The following is a 21,036-nucleotide window of genomic DNA, read 5'->3' on the forward strand; positions in this document are numbered from 1 at the left end:
CACTAGATGCGCGATATGGCTTACTGTGCAAGCCTGCGGCCCCTGGTTCCCCTATTGCAACAACAACGCAACAGCTCACTTGTTTGCTGCTTCGCGGACGACGTGGCGCTCGCTTGCGGTTCTGCTCTGGCACTGACCTCCGAAAACACCCGCGTGTCCGTAGCACCAGCGCATGCTTTACTGAATTGGCTAAGAAAAGAGTCGCAGGTCCCAGCCGCGTTAAAGAAAAAAACGCACACACACACACACACCCGTCCCCCCCGTCCGTCCGCCCCTGCGTGCTCCCGAAGCAGTGTCTGATTCTTTGTCGAAGCCGTGCTTTCCTGGGTTCACGTTCTGCAGCGAGTTTGCGAACGGAACTACGACAACCTGAAATATGAGAAGGCTTCTGCCTAAGTCGGCAACAGGGGCTCTTCTTCTACGGCGCTCTGAGACTCATACGAGTACACGGACCGCAGCCGCGCGGAAGTGCCTGGAGAAATCACGTCGAGTGGTCGCCAGCGCACTGGCGCCTGGAGTATGTGTTCGCTATTATGCTTCCGGGGTGGGAGACTGAACAAAGAAGTATTTCTTGGTCTTCTGTGAGAGCAGCACGCTACGTCTCCTAGATGCTTCCAGCAGGCGAGGACCGTAGCTTCCGCTCCATTCTGGCGGACCATCTAGCCCGACCTTCGGCATGCGACTCCTTTCATCTGGCTCCCCCGGCTAGACCTGGCAAATCCGGAGCCGTCAGACACATGCTCTGATGTGCACGGGGCAGTCGACGAGCGGCTGATGCCAGTATCATAACACATCCATGACTGATCCTGCGCGTTCCTGGTTTAAGTGCAATTTGAAGAACACGAAGGTTACAAGTACTTGGAACGCAGCAGTTTCTTTCGACGTACCCTCGGGAGCACCTTAAATCTAAGACAAGGGGAACCACTTCTCATAATGCCGAGGATTAGAACATCAGGAGCACGGCGAGTGAGTGAGCTGGGATATCGTCCGCAACCGTGGTGCCTCCGTAGCGCGTGTGGGGAGCACCTTTGCCCTAGTCAGCACGACACATCCGAATATCATACCAGATGCGTGACTCGGACGTTGACACAACCGTCGTCGGTAAACATTCGATGACAGCCTCCACGCCGCGCAGCGCAGCCGACGGCGGCGTACGCATAGGGGCGATTCTACTGTGTCGTCACCCGGGAGAGAACGCCATTTTAAGCACGCAGTGTGTGCTGCTTCGTGTATCTTTGAAAAGCGTTCCACCCGGTGAGATCTGCCAACAACGTGTGCGTGTCTGACGGGGAGCCCCCTCGGGGAATCAGGGCTCATTTATCGCATGCAGCATACAACGCAGTCCAGCTAGTTTAGTAGAGAAGAACAGCCTGACCGTGCTCGCATAAGCTGTTAAACTGCTCGTCGGCAGAATATCGTTGATGCGGCTCTCGGGAAATACGAGGAGCCTGCACTGAGCGTTTCGCATAATAGTGAGCTGCCGGACGAGTACTCAGCGGCGCGTCTGCCCATGCGCTCGCGCTGCATGCGCGAGGATCTTCCGAGACCAAGCTCCGGCGTCTGCCTCTGTTGCACAGTTTCTCCATTCCTACCCTATTTCCTTGCTGCTTGCTGCGATTTTTCCTCACTCACTGCCTCGAGGGTGTGTGATCTCATCGGTAGGGGCGGGGGTAGAGGAGACTCCACTTCAGACAGCCCTCTGGAGCAATGCGTGATGACGGTTCACACGGGATCGCATTTACGGTTGTCCTTACGAACGTCTGGGATCGTCTGGTCCGCAGTGAGACCGTGCCGTAGGCAGTTTGTCTGAATTGTTCCGCTGGCGTGTTCCCTCGGCGAGTGCCCGTTGTTGGAGCACATGCTGACGTTTGTGGCGTGTGTTGGACTGCCGCGCAGCGAGTCATGAGTATCTTCGCTGAAGCGCTCCAGCGTGCGTGCCGGTGCAAGAAAACTCCCCTGAAGTTTCGCAGAGGTGGCGTAAGCAGGTGACAGCGTTATGCCTCATACTGCAGTTTCCACTACGCCTACAGGGAAACGGGCGCGCCAGCATAGCCTCTCCTCCGCGACTGCCCGTGATCGTCCTTTGAGCTTTTGTGCCTCGAGAAAACGCAGGAGAGGGAGAGGAAGGAGTGCCCAGACGCCGTGGGCAGCTCTCGGCTCTTCAATCTTCTCGGATTTGGGAGCTTCGCTCGCCGCTTCTTCGATCCTTGAGAGCCGCGCCCAGCTAATGCATCCGTATCGCGCTCGCTGGAGTTCGTGACCTTATCCAGCGCAACAGGGTCTCCTTTGCTTCTGTTTTCGCCGTTCCATCTTTCGCGACGCTGTCACTTAGATTTCCTCGCCCTCGTCCTTTTGCATCACTGGGGTCTTGAACCATGAGGAAACGGATTCCGGGGCTCGCCGCGTGGGGGTCGCCGGCGTCACGGAGTCTGATCCAACGGGGAGTCTTTCCTTTTTCATCGCAATCGACCTGCGCGGGAAGCTTCGCTCCTAGCCCTCGGCGCGTTCCCGCGGCAATGAATCACCGACACAAGGTGCTGGTGTTTCAGGATGGACTCGCTGGTCATCTTTCGACGACTCAGGCATCGCCCTCCTTGCTCTTCCAACGGAGCTTTCCGTGTCGTTTCTCATCCTCTTCTTCGCCGCCGGCGAGCGATTCTGCCGCATCGTCTCCAGCGCGCCCGTCCCCACCTGTCTCTTCTCCAGTGAGCGACTTGGCTGAGTCTGCCGGATGCTCACCCACACCGTCTGTGGATCCTCCTGGCGCCTCGCCTGTCACTTCTTCGTCCTCCTCCTCGTCTTGCTCCTCTTCGTATCCGCTCGGGATCAAACAGACGTTGCCGCGCAAGCTCATCAAGCCGACGCGTTCCTCGCTGGCTGTCGCGGCGTCGCCTTCGTCGTCTTCTCCGCCCCCGTCGGCGGGCTCTTCGGCGGGCTCCGAGCTTGTCGTTTACGAGCGCCCAGGCGGCTCACGCTGGGTCCGCAGAGAGCAGCTGTCGCTGTACCTGGCGCACGCAGTCGGGCTTGGATATTTCCAGGCTCTTTTTGAGGACTCTGCACTGGAGCCCGCGGCGGTCTTCGATCTGCTGTGCGACTTCGTACGTCGGTCCGCCGCCGAGCGTCCAGCTGCAAGTGATAAAGCTGACAGTCATGAGCACACGCCGAGAGAAGGACAAGAGAGCCATGCAGACGACAAGGTGACGGCGACGGAGTTGGCTGAATTGATGCGGGTGAGTCAGACGCAAAGGATGCATCTGCGCCGCTCATAGCAGCGTACAGATGGTGGTCAAGTCGAGCGCAAGGCACCGCAAAGACCAGAATCTGACCGTGCGACAGAGACGGCCAAAAAGAAACACTTCGAGACTCGGAATCGAGCAGGCGCAGTCCTCCCGCGGAGACATTCCTGCCATTTGGAAGAGAATGGCGATATTGCTGGCGTTCGGCTGCACCCACGTCGCCACACTCACAATTCGCAGAAAAGGCCTGAGCCTCGGGGGTGACCGTCGTGTGCGGCGCGTACGGGCTTCATATCTGACCCAGACTTTCGCACGTATATTTCTCTGGCGCGCGACGCATCATGTGTGTATCGAACTCCGACTTACTTGATAAACAAGAGAGCGTACTCAAATATCTGTAGCCTACTGGCACGAGCGCACTCTGGCTGGAGGCCCTTTTGGGAGAGCCAAAGAGAGAGAGGGAACAGGCAACGCGCGATCAGTGTGCGCCTCGTGCTGCGGGACGCAGTGCCTCAGTCTTTGTAAAGGAACGGACGCATGTGGCACCCCTTCAATTCATCTGGTTGCTCGTTTGTGTTTTCTTTTCCCTAGAACTGCGTCTCATCGCGGTTTCGAGATGTTGACATTCTCGATGTTCTGGCGGATGTCCTGGGCTCGCTCGTCATCGGCTCCGCTGACGTCCCCCTCCTCGTCGGTAAGACAGCTTTGCTCCGTTGCTCATTTGCGGGTTGCCTGCGTTGTCTCTCCTTTGCCTTTTCGGTCTTCTGTCCCTTCGGGTTTTTCTCTCCGCTGGTTCCTTGTGCGTTGCCTGCCCTGCCGGCTTTCGCCGCGTCTCGGTGTGCTTCTCCGCATTGCGGCTGGCTCACCGTCAGCGGTCGCTTGTTTTTTTGTCTTCTGTCGTTCCCTCTTCCATGTCCTCGCGGCCTCTTTGCAAAGCAGTTGACTCCTCTGCTGCGCTGTGCAGCCAGAAGCTCGGTCTGCATTCGAGTTGTTTTCGAAGCGTTTCCTACTCTCTCCTCGCAGACATCGCCAACTCGTGCGCCGCTCTCGCGCTTCTCCGCCCTCGTCTGTTCGCCGCAATCTCCTCGCGTCTGACGGCAGTTCTGCCTCCGCTCTCGCCCTCTCCGTCCAGCGTTTCTTCTGCGTGCGCGAATCTGTCGCCGGCCGACGCCGTGTGTCTCCTCGAGGCCTTCAGCCGTCAGCGTTTCCGCGACTCCGACCTTCTGTCTCTTCTGCTTCGTCCGCTCTCGCCCTGCCTTCCTTCGCTCTCCCCGCGCCTCGCCTGTCGCCTCCTGCACGCGCTCGCCGGCCTGGGCAGCGACGCCGCAACCGCGGAGACAACCGAGGCCCTCCTGGCACGGATTTCTGCGGGCGTGGCGTTGCCAGGCGAAGAGGGAAAGACAAAGTCAGGGCTGGACAAGAGGGCAGCGAGTGGCGAGCCAAACGAGGCCCTCAGACTGGCGGATCTGGCGAAAGCGGTCCACGCGCTCTTGCTCTTGGAAATCGAACTCGAGCAGAAGCCACTGCTTGAAAACTTGCTCGCTGCGTAAGTCGGTGCATCTCGCGCGGCGGTTGCCCTACCGTCACTGCCGCGGGAAAGATGCTTGCGCTGTTCCGTAGATATTCAGAGCCTCTCTGTGGGCTGCGTCGGCTGCGTTGTCTCTCTTGCACTTTCGAAAGGGCTTGGGGTCGCAGTTTGCACACCAAGTATCTTTCCGTCAATTTGTAGGCATTTGTGTAGGGCGATCTGTTGGAAAACGGCGAAGCGGAGGACGCTGGACACGGGCAGTGGGCTTCAGTTGAAAAAGCGAAAGTCACTTTTGCATGCTGTTTACTCTCGGGCGAGCAGGCAAAGTAACGAGACCTGTTGTGGAGATTGGGGCGCGCCTATTCGACTGATTCTAGGCTCAGCTCCCGGGGCTGCCAGCTGCCACAACGCATCTCTCCTGTACGGCCACCCGCTCCGATATATGTATATATATACATATATACATATATCTATATATATATGAGTAGCCGCACATATACATTTATGTTTACGTATATGCGGCATATTTGCCCGACGCGTGCTTCTGCGAACGCGGGAGAGAGAGGAATGACGATGGCGTGGCTCATTCTTCTCTTGCTGTTCGCAGAATGGCTCCGGAGATTTTTGAGCGCCCAGTCGACTTCTGGGCGCGCTCGCCATCTGCCATTTCTCTACATAAGTGAGGCGGAGGGCGGACCCTGAGGGCAGAAGGAATCCCCGGAGGCCAGCTGGGAGCTGGAGACAGAGGGCAGGCCTGGAGGCGAGGAGGCGCGTGCCCAACATACCTGCGAAAGAACGCCGGCAGGCAGGCTTTCAGACTCAAGAGAGCGCGAGGAGACGAGCTGGGAAACGGCCTTGGCGGCAGGCTTCCAAAGGGTCCGCGGCGCAGAGGGAGAGCCGTGATGAATTTCAACCCTTCTTCGCTCAGCGGTAACTGGGAGGCCCTATCTGCTTCCAGAAAGAGAGGCGCTTAGTTGCACACGCGCGTGATTGTGCTGCGTGGTGTGCGCAGGCGCTTGCTTCTGCTGCGGACTGCCCTCCGCCACTTACACCGCGAGACGATCTACAACGGTCTCCAGCGTAAGAGACTCACGTCCTCAAAGGTCCTTCTCTTCCATTTCGTTTCGCGTCCCGCCCCCGAGACCGTCGATCGCGTTAGCTGTCTTTCGTCTCTCCTGTCGAGAGTTCTGTCCTCAATCTTCGCTCGTAATAGCGAACCGCGCTCCATCTGGGCGTCTTGGCGTGCTTGACTCTCTTCTAGCAGTGGGCACGCCCTACCTGCCCCAGTCCCCTCTCAGCAGCGGGGAGTCGTTTTCTACCCACGGCCTTCGTGTCTGCCTGGCGGATTTGGTGTTCCTTCAGCGAGCGTACGCCAGGCGTTTCGTCGGCTCCAGCGTGCTGAGATTGTCTCGACGCCGCGCGCGCCTACCTACTTCGTGACGCGCGTAAGTTTCTACCCTTTCTGCGTTTGATGTCAACTCCCACACACATGCCTATGCGTAAATGCACTGCCTCGCATGCAGTCTCGCACTTGAACGCACATGCATCTTGTTCCAGCCGCTTAGCTTTCTTTTGGATCCCGGCTGCCGGGTTTGTTCGCAGCATCTCCATTCTCCCTCAAGAGGCTTGACGTCTTTTAGAGGGGGCATGCGCTCTCCATCGGGCACAGGGCAATGTCCGGGAATGTGCTGAATGTGTGCTCTGACGTCTCTTCCTCCCAGCTAGCCGCTGGGCTAATCCGTACGGGCATCGGCATTTCTCGTCCCAAATGTATTTGCTTGGGTCGGGGGTCAGCAGTCTGTAAACTCTGCATGTAATCAGATACGTCCCTGTGACTGTGTAGAGAACTCATTGGCGCGCGCGTTTTCCTCTCCTCTGCAGATGAGCGCCTTGCTGACGCGTCTTCGCATTGCTCACTTTTGCTACGCCACACGGTAGGTCCCTCCCTGCCTTCTTGCTTTACTTTCTTTCGCTCCTGCGCAGCGGATGCAAGGCCCCTGGGGCGACTGTTGAGGCAAGGTGGTATCCCCGTTCTTCCGCCATCTGCGGCTAGCTGGTGCGGTGTGAAGCGGCGAGCGGAAGACTCGTCTCGCGCGCTCGTCGAAACTGACGGAGTGCCTGCAGCGTTGCATTGGGCGGGAGCGACGGACTTGCCATTTCCGCTTGTGGTAGTTTCCCACTCGCGAGTCCTCTCTGTCTCTACGTATTGCGTACGTCACATGCGTGCGTGATGCCTTCGCTGAATCGTCACTCCCGCGCGCCTGTCCAGCGACCGGCGTGTGTCCTCCTCGAGCCCTGGTCGGCGCGTGCGCGGCGCAGGGTTTCTCGCGCTCCGCGTGGAGCCGACGAGTCGCTCCCCGGCTCGAAAAATGAACTCGCGTGGCTGTCGGTTCCTTCGGCTGTTGTCGGCAGAGGTCCGCTCGTGTTTGACGTTCTCGAGCGGGATCGGCCCCTGGTCTGGCAGTGCAACACAGTCGACCGGTTCTACGTGAACAGCGCGGAGAAAACCTCAGCAGGTGAGCCGCGACCCGCCGCGTCTGTTCGGTTCCGTCCCCTCCCTTGAGATCCGTTGTTCTGTTCCTCTCCTGTGTCTTCCTGACGCATGCCCCTTTAGTGGCTTTCGCCCGCACGAGAAGGGCGTCTCGTCGCCGCACGTGTTCCTCGCGACGCGTGGGTTCGTGTCCTCTGCTGCGGCGTGCGATCCTGTTTGTTCCCGGAAGCGTCCGTCGGACGTTTCACCTGTGTCTTCAACTCGGGTGTTGCTCTTCCGGAATGCTCGCTAGCGGTATTCTCCCGCCCTCTTTCCCGCGCTCCTGACCCTGGGCCTCTGCTCAAAACCGACGCGTGCCTGCAAGTTGTACCAATGCGGTGGCAGCGCTGTGCCTCTCCTGCCGCGTGCTCCCTCCAGCGAAGCTTCAGGAACGAATCACCAAAGCGATGGGCCTTCGAGTGGTGAACTGCGAGTACTGGCAATGGATGAAGATGAAGTGAGGCGAAGTGGACAACTCCCGAGTGCCGCCCAGCCAACGTCGTCGGGACACGCACGTGGGAGACAGCACGGCGGCTGTGCGAGTAACACGTGGGGAGTGAATGAGCGAAAATGTATCCACGCAGGACGATACAGCGAGCACACGAAACGCCGATAGAGCTATAGAGTAGGCGCGTTGGTTTCCTAATTTACCGCGGATAGCGAGCGACAGCTTTATATTTCACTCGTGTTCGAACATCGTTCTCGTTGCCTGGCAGGCGCAAGCGCACTCGACTCGAGTATATTCGCATGCAGAGATACTACACACTGAAAGATCGGAGGTAAGGCAAAGTCGCGCTGATTCTATGGAATCGCGCGCTCCTGCAGCCAAAGTGTGAGGAGTCATTGCCGTTTTCTCTCTGGATAAAACGCAGAGAACTAGGGCGCGTCGCCGCCTAGGGAAATCGTGGAATATGCCGTCAGCTGATCGAGGGCATGCACAGAGCTCGCGTCTGGTGAATGAGATACTTACAGAGACAGTGCCGCCGCGGGGCATCAGCTGAGTGGGTATCGCTTCCCATTGGGATTTTTTTTTCAGGCAGCACGACCCGGATTTCGAAGGCTGGACGCTGCCTCTTGTTCACCACATGCATCGCCGAAATCGTCTGCACTATGACTATTATTTCCCCAACTATACTCCTCTGTCTCGCGTGGAGTACTAAAGCGGGAACCGGACGTCCACCCTCTGACTGAATCTATGCACACCGCATCTCCGTCCACGGGTCCCGTCTGTCTCCACAGCGGAAAAGACTCCTGAGCCCGGCGTGGCCCATATATGCAATGGATTGCGCGCTCTGAACGCACACGCACAGATATGTATATATATATATATATATGTCTATATGTGTATGTATGTATAAATATGTGTATATATGTATATATGTGTATATATGTATATATATGTGTATATTTTCATATGTATGTGTATATATGTATATATATGTGTATATGTGCACAAATCTGGCGGCCACGTTTGGTTCCTTCTTGTTACGGTGGCCGGTAGAACCAGCGTGTCCTGCGAGAGTCTTTTCTGGAGACTGGTTCGTTTCCTGTCTCGTCTCTCTGTAACCCACCGCGTTAAATGCTTTTGCACAGCGCGCACTGACAACTGAATCAGCGGACTGTTGGGCGTGCGCTGTATTCTTGTTTCGCATCCGTCCTGGTTTGACTGAACTCAGCGGGTCTGCTTCAGTCATCCTGCGGTGCCGCCGCCCTTTCGGCGATAGGGATGGAAAAAATGACATGTAGGGGACAATACGCTTTAGAACAGTTTCCGAGCATACTCTAAGGACCACACACACCTCAAGCAGCCTTGTGTAGCGGGACAAACAGGAGATGAGCGGGGTTTTTGAGACTAGTTTTTACAGAAGGAATGGGAAGGCAGCGGAGGAGAAGCACGCGTAGATGAGAGACCAGAGCCGCAGTTCTGTTGTTGATTCTGTCCTGCGCACCGCGTCGGTTCTATCGCGACAAGCAAGGAAACGGCCCTTCCCATGTTAGCTGAATCAGGTTTTCCGGCGTCGGCATCAGCGGGATTCTTTTTGTGCCTGCCGAAGAATGAAGAGTCATCCGCGCAGTACGCGGAGCAGGCACTACGCCTTCCAGTCCACGTCATCCCGACAACCCGATTCCTGGACACGACGAACCGGATATATATATATATATATGTATACGTTGTATATGTACAGATACATACTATATACGTATGTATTCCTACATATAGCGAGGGCTATCTGGTATATACGGGAGGAACTCGAGGCTTCCTCGCAGCGTCCGCATGCCCGCTGAGCAAGTCGTGACCAATTTAGCACTACGTGGGAGGTGTTCGCGTTGCGTACTTTTAGTTGGCTCTGCTGCAAACTCTTAAGCGGTGTGCCAGACAGGCTGCATGTGCGGTTGTTCACGTCACTCTTTACTCATACACTTCGTTGCCGCTGTTGTCCTGGCTCCCTCATGATTGGAAGTTTAGTCATGAGCCGGCGCGCGTGCTCATCCGTTTTTCCGCGTCGTCATGCCCACGTGACCCACCGAACCAACATGCGGAATACTCAAAGCAAGAAGCTTGGCGCTCAGTGATTGCCTGCTCAGCCGCGGAAGAGTCTAGAGGTAGGCACAGACAGTGCAGGGTCCTGCACTGCTGCGCGCGTGAGGTTTAGTTGCCTGCTGGCGCTGCGTAGATCAGCAACTGGGGTGAATACGGCCAAGGCGTGCTGATTCACTCTGAAACGTGTGAACGCGCAGTCAGCCAGCAAAGCAAAGCATACTGGGAAGAAAGCGCGGCAGTGCAAAAGCAATCGAAGCGACTGCAATGCTGAAATGGTGACGACGCCAGAGAGGGAAGGAGGGGGGGGGGATAGGGGGCGGAGGTGTGAGGGGGAGGCGTGGAGGCTCGGCAGCAGCATAGAGGTCTTCCTAATCGGGGGCTTTCCCACGCGAGTCTCCAGCACCGCTCGCGGGAGCCTAGGCGGCGACGAGCGACAGGGAAAAAGATTTTACAGAAGACGTGCGAACGCGAAAAGAATCATTGGGCATACAAGTCCGCCCAGGAGGCTCCCCTTCAGGTCGCCACAGCAAGTCCGGAAGTACTCACACTCGCGACAGGAGAGGAAATGCAGAATCAACCGTGGTTCAGACGCAGACAAGAGGGCACTTCAACGCGAGACAAACTCAAAACACAAAGAAGCCAGAGCAGCAGGCACGTCAAACACGCGACGCGGGGGGTATACGATCAACTCAGAGACAACGTATAGGAAGGGAGAACGAGCGCCGGCCTCACACTCTTAAGCGTGGCGCCACGACGTGCCAAAAGAACCGGGTTAACCCGCTTTCCCGTTTGGCCTCTTTCCCCCCCTTTGGATAGTACGCGCCCGCGTCTCTCGCCCTGCTCCACGTCCTGCAAATCGACCGGCATTTCCCAAAAAGGAATGACAGGCGCTTCATGGCTCATCATGCACGAGAGAACGCCTAGCCAGAAGACACGTGCCGCTGGAAGGCCGCGCTTCTCCTCCAATGCAGCCCCGCCGCCGCCGCGACGACGTCCTCAGCGCGTCCGGCGGCTACCGCGGCTCTTCGTCTTCCTCGTCTTCTCCCTTCACCTGGCGCAGGTACAGCACGTTGTTGCAGCGCAGAAGTACTTCGCCGAGGTGGCCTTTGAAGCTCCCGTCGACCCACTCTTCCGTGTTTTGGAGCTGCAGGTTCATGTACTCGTCAAAAGACTTGAGGTAGCCTGAGACCCACAGAAACGCAAGAGAATCCGCGACTGCGATGTGCTTCGAAAAAATCGCACAGAAACTCTAAACCCTAAAACCAACAGAGCCAGGGCGCGCCCAGAGTGCTGCGGACGGTTTCCGAGTCTGGCGTGGCTGTTTGAGGCGCGAAAGGCAGACTGCGTGGAGCATCATCCAGCTTGTGTTATCTTGTGAATTCCGAGCGCTCACCTTTGTACTCAATTCCCCACTTCAGCTTTACCATGACCTGGCGGCCGGTCAGGGACGTCAAAAAGGGCTTCGGATTCACGGGAGTGACTTGCTGCACACACGGCAGACAAGCGGAGACGCAGAGAAACAGGAATTCTGCCCCGAACCGCGTGTACGAAATTACGCAGAAAAACGCACGACAAACAGCCACTCAGACACAGCGGCTATCTGCCGCGTCTACGAAGAAACAACACGTTGTTCTGCATTCACCGAGGGGGAGCGCACCGACGCGAAGCATTGCAGAGAGCAGAGAAGACGTGCGGAGTAAGGAAGACACATACACGCAAAGCAAAGGGGGCACCTAGCCAGGCAACAAAGAGACAAATCGAAAGCGAGTGTGAGATGCGGGCTAGACGAAACTGGGCGGCGTGACAGGAAAAAAAGAAAGGAAAAGGCGGACAGACTGAGACGAAAAGAGGAGGACGGAAGCGAGGAAGATTAGCGGCACTTTAGGGCGCAGGCCGCCCGCGAACGCGACGGAAGATGACGCAAAGTAGAGGAAGGGCACAACTTTCCAACTCCTGGCCAAGTTCACCAACACAGAAAACGCCGACAGCGAGGCACAGAGTGGGAGAGAGCAGTGAAGTCAGCTCCTAAGCGACACGAAAACCGAGATGAGAGGACGCAGTCCGTCGGGCGGTGGGGGAGAAGGGGGGACAGAGGGGGGGGGGGGGGTTGGCGGGGGGGCACGGTCTCAGTCGAGGTCAGAGAGAGGGAATAGACAACTGAGACCCGACACCGCGTGCAAGAGGACCCTAGGAGGAAAATGGAGACAGGAGTCGGACTAACGAGAGACGAATGGCCGCTTCAAAGCTCCTGCCCTCAGACTGCCACAAGAGAGCAGACACTCGGCTACAGAATGGCAGCGGAGGAGCAGCCACGGGAAGAAACGGAGGAAAAGAAAAGAGAAGACGAGAGAGTAACCAGCACGGGTGGGTCGAAGTGGAATCCGGAGCGCCGGGAGAAATAGGCGCATGCGCGTACGAAACAGAAGAACAGTGGATGAATCTGAGAGTGGACGTACCGCCATCTTGAGGAGAGGAACTCTAGTAAGACCAGGAATGAAGCAGTATCTTGAACTGATGGCAGAGAAATACTCTCCGTCTGCTTCTCTGTCGGCCGATGGACTTTGTAGAAGAAAAGGCGGAGCGCACGCGAGAAATCCGGCAGGAGACAAAGGACAGAGGACCTCAACTGAGGAGTCGACGAGAGCAAACTGTTGGCGAAGAAGCGCAAATTTTGTCCTGACGAGGGAATTCAACAACTGCGACTCAGGTGAAACCGAGAAAAGAAGAAGAAATGGCGGTGCGCGAGGGACGAAAGAGAAGACGCGTTTGCTCCTTGCCACAACGTGCCTCTCAGTTTGGCGTCCCCCGAACTACGAGTTCTACACAAGGAAGCACCGCAGTCCCTATTGGCGCCGAGATTGTGGGGATTTCCAGGAACAAAACAAGCGTGAAGATATGAAAGAAGAACGGAGAATCACTGTCTCCGCGGCTAACGCATTGCTGCAGGCTGGCGTGTGTAGAGCAAGGGCGAGCAATCTTTCTTGTCACATGCACTTTTGCGTATACCCAGCATTGAAGAACGGAAGAGACTACGTGCCAGCCGTGCTGTTTAAGCCTGCAGCATCTTGCGCATGCGCGGCGGCTTATATGCGGTAGCATCGGACGGGCGAGGCGGTCTTCTTTGCAAGACACGTGAAAGCTAGAAGGCGCAGCCCTGCTTCATTGAGTGCGCAAGAAGAACTACAGAAATAGCGCAGCCTCCAGCGAGAGAGGGGCTTGTATCAGCTCCAGAAGAGTGTGTCCAGGTTTCGTTCTTCAGGCAGCAAAGCCGCCGCCGTGAAGGCGCGCACACGTTCAGTGAAATTCGACCGAGTTAGAAACGCGGCACTGAAGAAAGCCAGGGTAGCACGATGTGTCATCCATGATGGCTTTCTTTTCATGATCTATACACCGTTTAAACGTAGGCCCAGGGTGCTTAGCTTCACTTACTTTCTGCGACACGCAGGCGGATGCATAGACGTGTAAATGTGATCGGGGATCAGGCGTGTAGAAAGCATCCACTCGCTCTGCAGCACAGTACACGAAAGATGAAATGCTGTTTAGGAGCAATGCGTCTTCATGCATATAATATGGAAGCCCTCAATTCGTCGCCAGTAATACGCATCGTCGGTGTCCGGCTTCATAGATACTGTGTGAGTCATCCGTGCTTCTATAGCGCGAACGCGAACCTATGCAGATTATGTTAATGATCAACGAACGCCAAAACATACTTGCGTCAAGGGAAAAAGGCTAGTGTGAGTAACGGAGTTAGGCCGCAATGAGGGGGGCAGCAGTGTCTACGGTAGCAAAGGTCCGACGACCTGCGAACAACTGGGCCCCTCGAAAATCAAGTAGCATCACAATTCTATGGTCGATACACTTTAACAGCTCGCGGCATGCAAACGCCTACCCGCCGCCACAGCTTACGTCCTCCGCTCCAAGAAAGAAGGGTCAACCGTCTCTGGCATAACGTCCGAAGGGCATCTCGTTTCGTCAGGCTTCCTCGGGTCCACCTCTCTAGACTACTGCAGCACACAGAGTACCCCCCAATGCGTTCGCTGGTGAATTCGTCTTTCGATATTGCGTGTTGCTTATCCAGCGGAGGTGAATACCTGCCTTCTGCTTTGCATCGCAGAGTCAACAGCCCACACCCTGCTTGCCGAGGAGGCAGTAACAGCTCCAAATTCTCTTCGGCTACGCGCGCCGTCGCACCTCGCGCCGACAGCAACTCTAACCTACACTAGATTGCCCTCCAGAGGTACAATGTAGGCTCCAGCCTTCCGCCCGATGGCTTCTTTCACGAGTGTGCATTGCGAGATCGAGACAGTGATCCCGAGCATGGATCCTTTACGACAGAAAGAGTAGTAGTCAGGGGATCAACGCTCGTCCGCCCACTGTTGACAAAGAGCTCGACGCAGGTGTCCTTGTTTCTGTGTATAGCTCAAACGTTGTAAACGAGAGGGAAGATCCCACTCTTGGTGCAATCGCAGAGCTGTCTCCACTCCAGTCGGGACGGTGAGGCGACGCCGGCAATTCGGTGAGCTTAGCAGATGTTTGCAGAGTACAATGCCTGGCGCATGCTACAGTGTCATTCAACAGGGACGGAAGCTACGGTGGCGGGTTCTGCATGCGCTACAGCAGACGATCCCAGCAATTTGTCGGGCTGTGTGACTGCGCATGGACTCAAATTCTGCCCTGCATTCAGACCGCGGTGACGGGAAATGTGACTCACGCGGAACTCTGCGCTCGCACAAGTCGCAGGTTTTGCCTGCACCAACTTGTTGAAATTTCTTTTCAATGCAGATGAATGAGCAACGTTTTCCGTAGCCAACGTGCTGTTTTCGAAGCGATTATGGTCAAGGACACGGCACGCACAGGCGGAGGACACCCGATGGAAAACACATCCGCACACGACCATCTGCATATTCACGTCTGCACAAAACGAGTATACACATACAGGCGTGTGCACGCCTGGAATCAAAATCTGCAGGCAAGTAGTCAGACATTGCCGCGCAGTGCGTTATGAATGCATTCGAATGCATGACGCCTGCGAGTGCCTGCGGGTCGCGTAGCCTGGCAGCCCCGGCGCCGCCGAGGCTCAGTCGCGAAACTGCGTTTGTCATGACATGAAGAAAACAGAAGAAAGCAAATGACGCGGAGCTTCGTCGCGTGTTTTGCGCTTTAGGCCGTCTAGCCCCCCCCTTTCCATGAGGAGGTTCTGAGCCTTTAGCTCCTCGATACCTCAGGTCTCGAACTTGCACACGTTTGACGCATGCCGACCTTCTCCGTAGTCTCGGCAGCCCCCCTGGGCCTCCCCCTTCCAGCGCCTCCCTATTGACTTGACTATTTGCCCTCCACCCTCAAACTCAGCCCCCCTCCCTGCTTCTCTCTCTCAAAGTCCGCCGGGCGTCAACGGACTCCTGTTCCAGAGCGATACGGACTATGGGGGGGGTGGGGGGGGGGGGGTGTCTCTCCGTGGGTACCACCCCCCCGGCGCCCCTCCAGCCCTGGACGCGGGGTTGGTCCCTTCTGCTGCGCTCTCTGGCTAGCTCAGAGGCCCGCGTGGGCGTCAGCTTGAGACTCACAGCCCTTACAGCCCTCCTCCTCGAGGCCGGAGGAGCCCCACGAAGGGGACCCCTACCCGCCTCGGGCGCGTGAGGCCCTTTTCCGCCGGAGCCGAGGCATGGAGCCGCGTCTCACTGGCTGGCAGCGAAACCGTCAGCCTCAGAAAGCCAGATGCTACTCACCTCTAGAGAAGGACCTGAAGGCGGCGGTGAGGCATAAGCACCTGAGTCCTCAGGCTCGCCTCGTGGCCGCTCGGCGTCGTCCTCGAACTCTGACGCTGAGGAGTCTTCACCTGCGGCTCGCTCCGCCAGCTGAACAGAACCCCGAGAGAGACGCCCCACTTTCGCATGAGTAGACGAAGCCCTGCGGCCCTAACCCGCCATCGCGACGCAAGCAGACACCGTATGACAACTACCTGCGCCCATCATCCGGAGGCATGTCCCTCCACCGATCCGCCAGCAGCATCCACATCCCCAGCTCTGCGCTGCTCGGTACCTACACTGTGCCCTGGGCCCTCTAGTGGTGTGCGAGGCCTATCCTTCGAGGTTCATCCTCCCACGCAACCAAGACGCGCGGGCTTCCAGACCGAAAATGGCAGTACAGTCAGTCTGGCTCACGGCGTCCTTCCTTCCCCACAGAAAGGAAGACGCAAGCGGATCCACAAAACTGCTGACGCCCTTCCTTGGCGTCTCCACTCGCGGCTGTTTTCCTCGCGCGGCCCTCCCATCGTGTCTCTGTGTGGCGCCAACCATGGCGTCACCACAGCCGAGGGCCCACAGTCTTTACCGGATCGAACTCGGGGTCCTCGTCTGCGGCTGCAGTCGCGGCTGGGGCTCTAAACTCGTGTCGATAGACACACTCGTCGTTGATACAGAGCCCTGCGAGTCAGAAACGCGGACAAAAACAGCACGATGGAACGCGAGGCAAAAACAAATCTGCTTGCAAAGTGGTTTCAGATCAAACTGGGTCGCGTTAAAACAGGCGCCATCCGCGCATCGACGGGCACATGAACGTGGCGTTGTCGAACCCCGAATATGTCTCAGTGGCAACCGACGTGGCGAGCGCGGGGGCAGCCTCTGCAGCATCAAGCACGTGGATGCACTCTGAAACGCCATTCCATCCAAAACATCCGGTAAACAAAAACCTGAAAATATCGACCAGCTGGTCACCTCGTGCTATACATCTCGTACCCTGGAGAAAGCGAGCACAGACCGGAACCACGGCCGCCTCGTGGGAGAGAGGACACTCCACAGCCTCGCAGAGACCTGCGGCTCACATAGCACCAGAAATCGCCCCCACACTGTCGTTCTCAGCGTTCGAGCTGGCGACCCTCGGCCGCGTTAATAGCGCCTCGCACACAACGAAAAGAAAGTCACTCCAAGCCGTGACACGCACTGGGAACTCGATGCCGCTCTAAAGGAACGCCCTGGGGGAACACGCGCGGGCGTCACCGGCACCGCCTCGCCACACCCCGGCGCCCGCGCTCCACAGCCCTCCCGCCCTCCGCGACGGGGCACAGCCGCGAGGGAGAAGAAAGACATCGCGAGAACGGCAGGCTGTAGCGTGGGGGGGGGGCGGGGAAGGGGCGCCCGCTGGCGCGGTGACGGTGCGGCCGCTGCCTTGCGTGGGAATGCGGCGAAAGCTACGAGCCTCAAAGATGTCTGCCTCGCCGCCGCAAGACATGTCCTCCACCATGGAGGAGCCCGTCTCGCCGCAGATTCAACGGCGCGTGGACCGCGAGCCGGGCCTCGCGTCCGTTCTTGAGAAGCCTAACGCGACGCTTAGCAGTAGCCGTCCCATACTACGTGCATTGAGGCATACAGGTCTCCACGTGGATGTTCACGCAACCGGTAAGCTCCAAACGGGAACAGGCAGATAGGCTAGCAGATAACAGATATGGAGGAACAGAACTGCTGCAGGGCGCCCGTGCCGCAGAAGGCGACGCCTGTCTCTCGGCGTGGAAAAAACCTTGAACCTCTCGAATACCATGTCCATGGGCACCGACCTTCGAGATAGAGGGGACAGACCGTCGGGACGACCGTTTGCGCCGGCGCGTCAAGCGGCTCTAGCTCTCTTTCGCGCGTTCTATCGTGGTAGAAGGGACACAAATCTCCATTCCTGCAGTAGCCTGATGAATAGCCACAACCGAAAAAGGCTGAAAGCTTGCCAATGACCATCCACGACGCCTATCCTAGCTTGCGCACTGGATGCGCTGTATTCGTATCTCTCTCTCTCTATATATATTTTAAAAGAAATAAAACATTATCATATTTTTCAAATAAATTACTTTTTTTTAATAAAATTTTAAAAATGTCTCCATTAGAAAGTTCTTCAACATGAATTTTTGAAATAATAAATTATATAGGTCTATATAGGCTCGAGGCGCCAGCCCACCATGTGTGTCGAGTGCATGTCCGCGCATGTATATGAAATACATACAATGATATGCGCGTAGTGTAGCAGCAAGCCTCAGATATATGACGGCAATGACGAAGAGGGATCTATTCTACCCTTCGAAATGCGCCGTAACCCTCTCTACGTGGCATTATACCGCGGCGAATGCCCCGGCCGCCGCTCTGGCACAAGAGTCTTCCAAAGAGAGAATAAAGTCCGTGCTCGGAAATGAGGCATACCGCCGTCTGCACGCGTCCTCTGCAGATCCGATGAAATGAGACAGTCTAGCGCACTGAATATAGGCTCTGGTCATTTGCACACACCGGCTGGCAGGTCACACAGAACTAGCGTTCCCCCCTGTTCAGGGGTTCAGGGATCCTAAAGCCAACGTCAGCAAAGCCGTATTAAGCCTTCTCCAACCGAAAGTGCATGTGCACCTCCCTCTTCCTCTCGTCGCCCGTGTTAAGCGCTCACCGAAGCCGTTATAAAATCGACAAAACGTCAGCGAGCGATTCCGGAACTTGGGCGTTAGCGAGGAAGCGCGGGGCTCGCGAGCGAGAAGATCGTTGAGCCCCGAAGCCTTGTCGCGCGCAGAGGGCGACCCACGGGATGTGATGACGGAAGCGGAGTCTGGGTCCGAAGTCGATGGCGAGGCGTCATCCGCCGCGGCGGAAGAAGCCGCGGAGCCAGCGGTAGACGCTGCGTCTCCTCGACCCGCCGAAACCAGACTCCGGCGCGCTGAAGCGCACACAGAGGGAACAAAGCCGCGCCCTTGGGCAGACACTTGGGAAGCTTCGCATCCGTCTCAAATGCAGCAGAGAGGCGAGGGTGCGCGGCCGCACGCAATCCCAACCCTCTGAGTAGCTGCTGGCGTGGTGCGATGACTCTTCGTGCGCAGAGATGTGCCGCGTCTCACCAGCGTCTGTTTTCGCCGCAGCCCAAACGGCGAAGGCCGTCCCGTCGCCCGCGGAGAATGCGACTTGCTCACTCCGATCGAGCGACGCCTCGCTGCGCACGGGACGCTCCTCCTCGTCCTGCGATGCGTCTCTCAGAGCGGAAGGGTTGACGAGTCTATTCCAGCGCACATTCTGCCGCCAGAGAACTCTCTGCCTCTTTCTGGCCTGCCTTTTCTCTTCCTCCTGCTTCTCTTTCGCCTTTCGCTTCGCCACAACCAGCTGCATCTGAGCAACTTGTTCCTTTAGGAATCTCAGGCGCCCAGAGGCGCGCGTTTCCGCAGTGCGCAGGCCCGGTCTAGTCTCCACACCGACGCCCCGAGGCGCCGGCGCCGGAGGGACGCTGCGGGCGAGGGTCAAAGGCCCGTCCGCCGCCGTCTCCGCGTCAGGTCGCCTTATCGAACAAGCCGACGGCGACGCAGCACCGCCAGGGGAGGGAGCTGACGCAACTGAACGACTGCCATCGGAACGCGATGACGCAGGAGACGGCGACGTAGAGGCAGGAGGCAGGCGCGTCGAAGAGGCAGGCACGGCTAACGCGTTCCTCCGTGCCTCGGAGACAAACACACGCGCGTAGTGAAGACGGGCCTGAGGCGGCGGGGGCGGCGCGGCACCCCCGGAACCCTTCCGGCGTCGATCGTCGTGCAGGGCTTTCGCCAGCGCCGCAATCTGCGCGCGACGGGCGTCCGCTGAAGATGTGTCACGCGGAGGCAAGGACGAGGGAGGCGAGAAGGGCGCGCAGCACCCAGCCTTTCGCGGCCGCGATACCGTCGCCGCCGAGGGACTGGCAGACGACGCTGGCGAGCAGAAGGGAGCGTGCGTCATAGCTCCCACACAGTGCCCGCTAGGACGAGGCGAGGCAAAATCGCGACTCCAAGAAGAGGGAAGACGAAGGGGAGTAGTCCGCGGGGTGAGAGACGTGGAGCGAGATGCAAAGCCAGTGACGCAGGCGCTTCACAGAACAGCGAGACTACAGAGGGGTCTCAGGCGCGAGATGTCAAAGGGAGGGGGTTGCCACAAAGAGAGCAGAGGCCGACAGCCAGGTGAGGAAGCGCACGCTTGGTGCTTCCCGCCTCCGCGTCACAGCGGCGCGGAGCTCCCATGCAGCTCCTTGCCCTGCAAGCCCCCCGTTCTTTGACGAGTTTGGCTCAACTCTAGCGAAGCCGTGATGATTTTTAGCCCCTACTCGACAGGGCGGCGGACTTTGCCGCTGTTTTTTTTTCGAAGGTGACGATCCCTCTCAGCCTTCTCCAGAAGCACGCCAGCTGCTGCACAAGACGTGCAATCCACAAGACGTTCCCTGCTCGCTGCCGCGGCCGCAAAAAGTTGAGGACAAAGTGTGACTACATTTCAACTCGCAGTGAATGGGCGCTGTATCGCGCTTCACATCCGTTACAGCTCCCTAGACACGTGCATGTCTGGAAACGACATCGAAATGCATGATCTCAGCGGACGGCTGTCAGCCGGCAAACGTGTCGGTGCCGCAGCGACGGGCCCTCCAGAAGTCTACGCCCTCTTTGGAGCTCCGCCACGCGCTCTTTACTCCAAAGGCGCGATAAATGGAGTCTCTCGGATGGCTCGAGGAACTGGTGTTTATATGTGCTCGTAGTTTACGGGCGGTCAGGGCAGAATCGCAATCCAGTTTCCTCTGTTTGAAGACGGAAGAGTGCCAAGAAATGCAATGCAGCTACCGCCAGCACGATGGGTGCCACACCTGCGAAACAAAGGGAGCCAAGAGACGAAAAGAGCCTGATATGCGCTGAGGTGAGTTGTCAAAAACTTTAGCACGGAGATTTGCTGAGCTTCTTTGCAGTCAGCGCCGTGCGACCCGTGCTTTTTTCACGGGTTCACCAAGAGGCACCGGTAGCACCGCTAACCGAGCGACGCACCTCGTCAGACGTTATGCCACGTAAAAAATGACATGACGGACCACACAAACAAACGCTAGGCGGCCCAGAGAAAAGCACCGGAAAAAGAGATCGCTCAGATCCGCCAAGCGCATGTCAGCTCTGCGCCACGGCGCTCAGCTGCTATAGGAGTTCGTGACCGCAGGGAAAAAGGTGAAGTTCACGCGAACCCCGTGAAAAACGGTACTTACTACGTTCGAGCTCTCAGAGAAAAAAAAATCGAGGTAGAACCGGTAGAAAATCATCTCACTTCTCGCGGGACTGTGACGCCGGCGCGGCAAACAGCCCAAGTTGAATCCCGGTACACGCCGCGGCAGGGAAAAGAGTCTCGACTGACAAATTGAGAGAAAATCTTCCGCCCCTCCTGAAGCTCACCAGGGTTTGCAACGCGAGTGCAGTTCA

General features: G+C 57.4%; 2 protein-coding genes across 2 annotated transcripts; one reads left to right on the forward strand and one right to left on the reverse strand.

Annotated features, from left to right (window-relative positions):
• Positions 1-2,375: 2,375 nt before the first annotated feature.
• On the forward strand, positions 2,376-8,454 carry BESB_046880 (RAP domain-containing protein; the record flags this gene model as incomplete). The annotated part of the gene is made up of 11 exons (XM_029363139.1): positions 2,376-3,230; positions 3,828-3,930; positions 4,260-4,782; positions 5,372-5,443; positions 5,777-5,844; positions 6,127-6,209; positions 6,646-6,698; positions 7,177-7,280; positions 7,673-7,751; positions 8,011-8,073; positions 8,331-8,454. The coding sequence occupies 11 exons, from the start codon at positions 2,376-2,378 to the stop codon at positions 8,452-8,454; spliced, it is 2,127 nt and encodes a 708-aa protein (XP_029220505.1).
• A 2,394-nt stretch (positions 8,455-10,848) lies between these two features.
• On the reverse strand, positions 10,849-19,552 carry BESB_046890 (zinc finger (CCCH type) motif-containing protein; the record flags this gene model as incomplete). Its single annotated transcript, XM_029363140.1, has 10 exons — positions 10,849-11,018; positions 11,230-11,320; positions 12,293-12,512; positions 13,266-13,342; positions 15,563-15,691; positions 16,167-16,258; positions 16,571-16,645; positions 17,386-17,508; positions 18,249-18,512; positions 18,691-19,552. The coding sequence occupies 10 exons, from the start codon at positions 19,550-19,552 to the stop codon at positions 10,849-10,851; spliced, it is 2,103 nt and encodes a 700-aa protein (XP_029220506.1).
• Between the last annotated feature and the right edge of the window lie 1,484 nt (positions 19,553-21,036).

This window comes from Besnoitia besnoiti, chromosome III (assembly GCF_002563875.1).
Source record: "Besnoitia besnoiti strain Bb-Ger1 chromosome III, whole genome shotgun sequence".
Taxonomy (NCBI): Eukaryota; Apicomplexa; class Conoidasida; order Eucoccidiorida; family Sarcocystidae; genus Besnoitia; species Besnoitia besnoiti.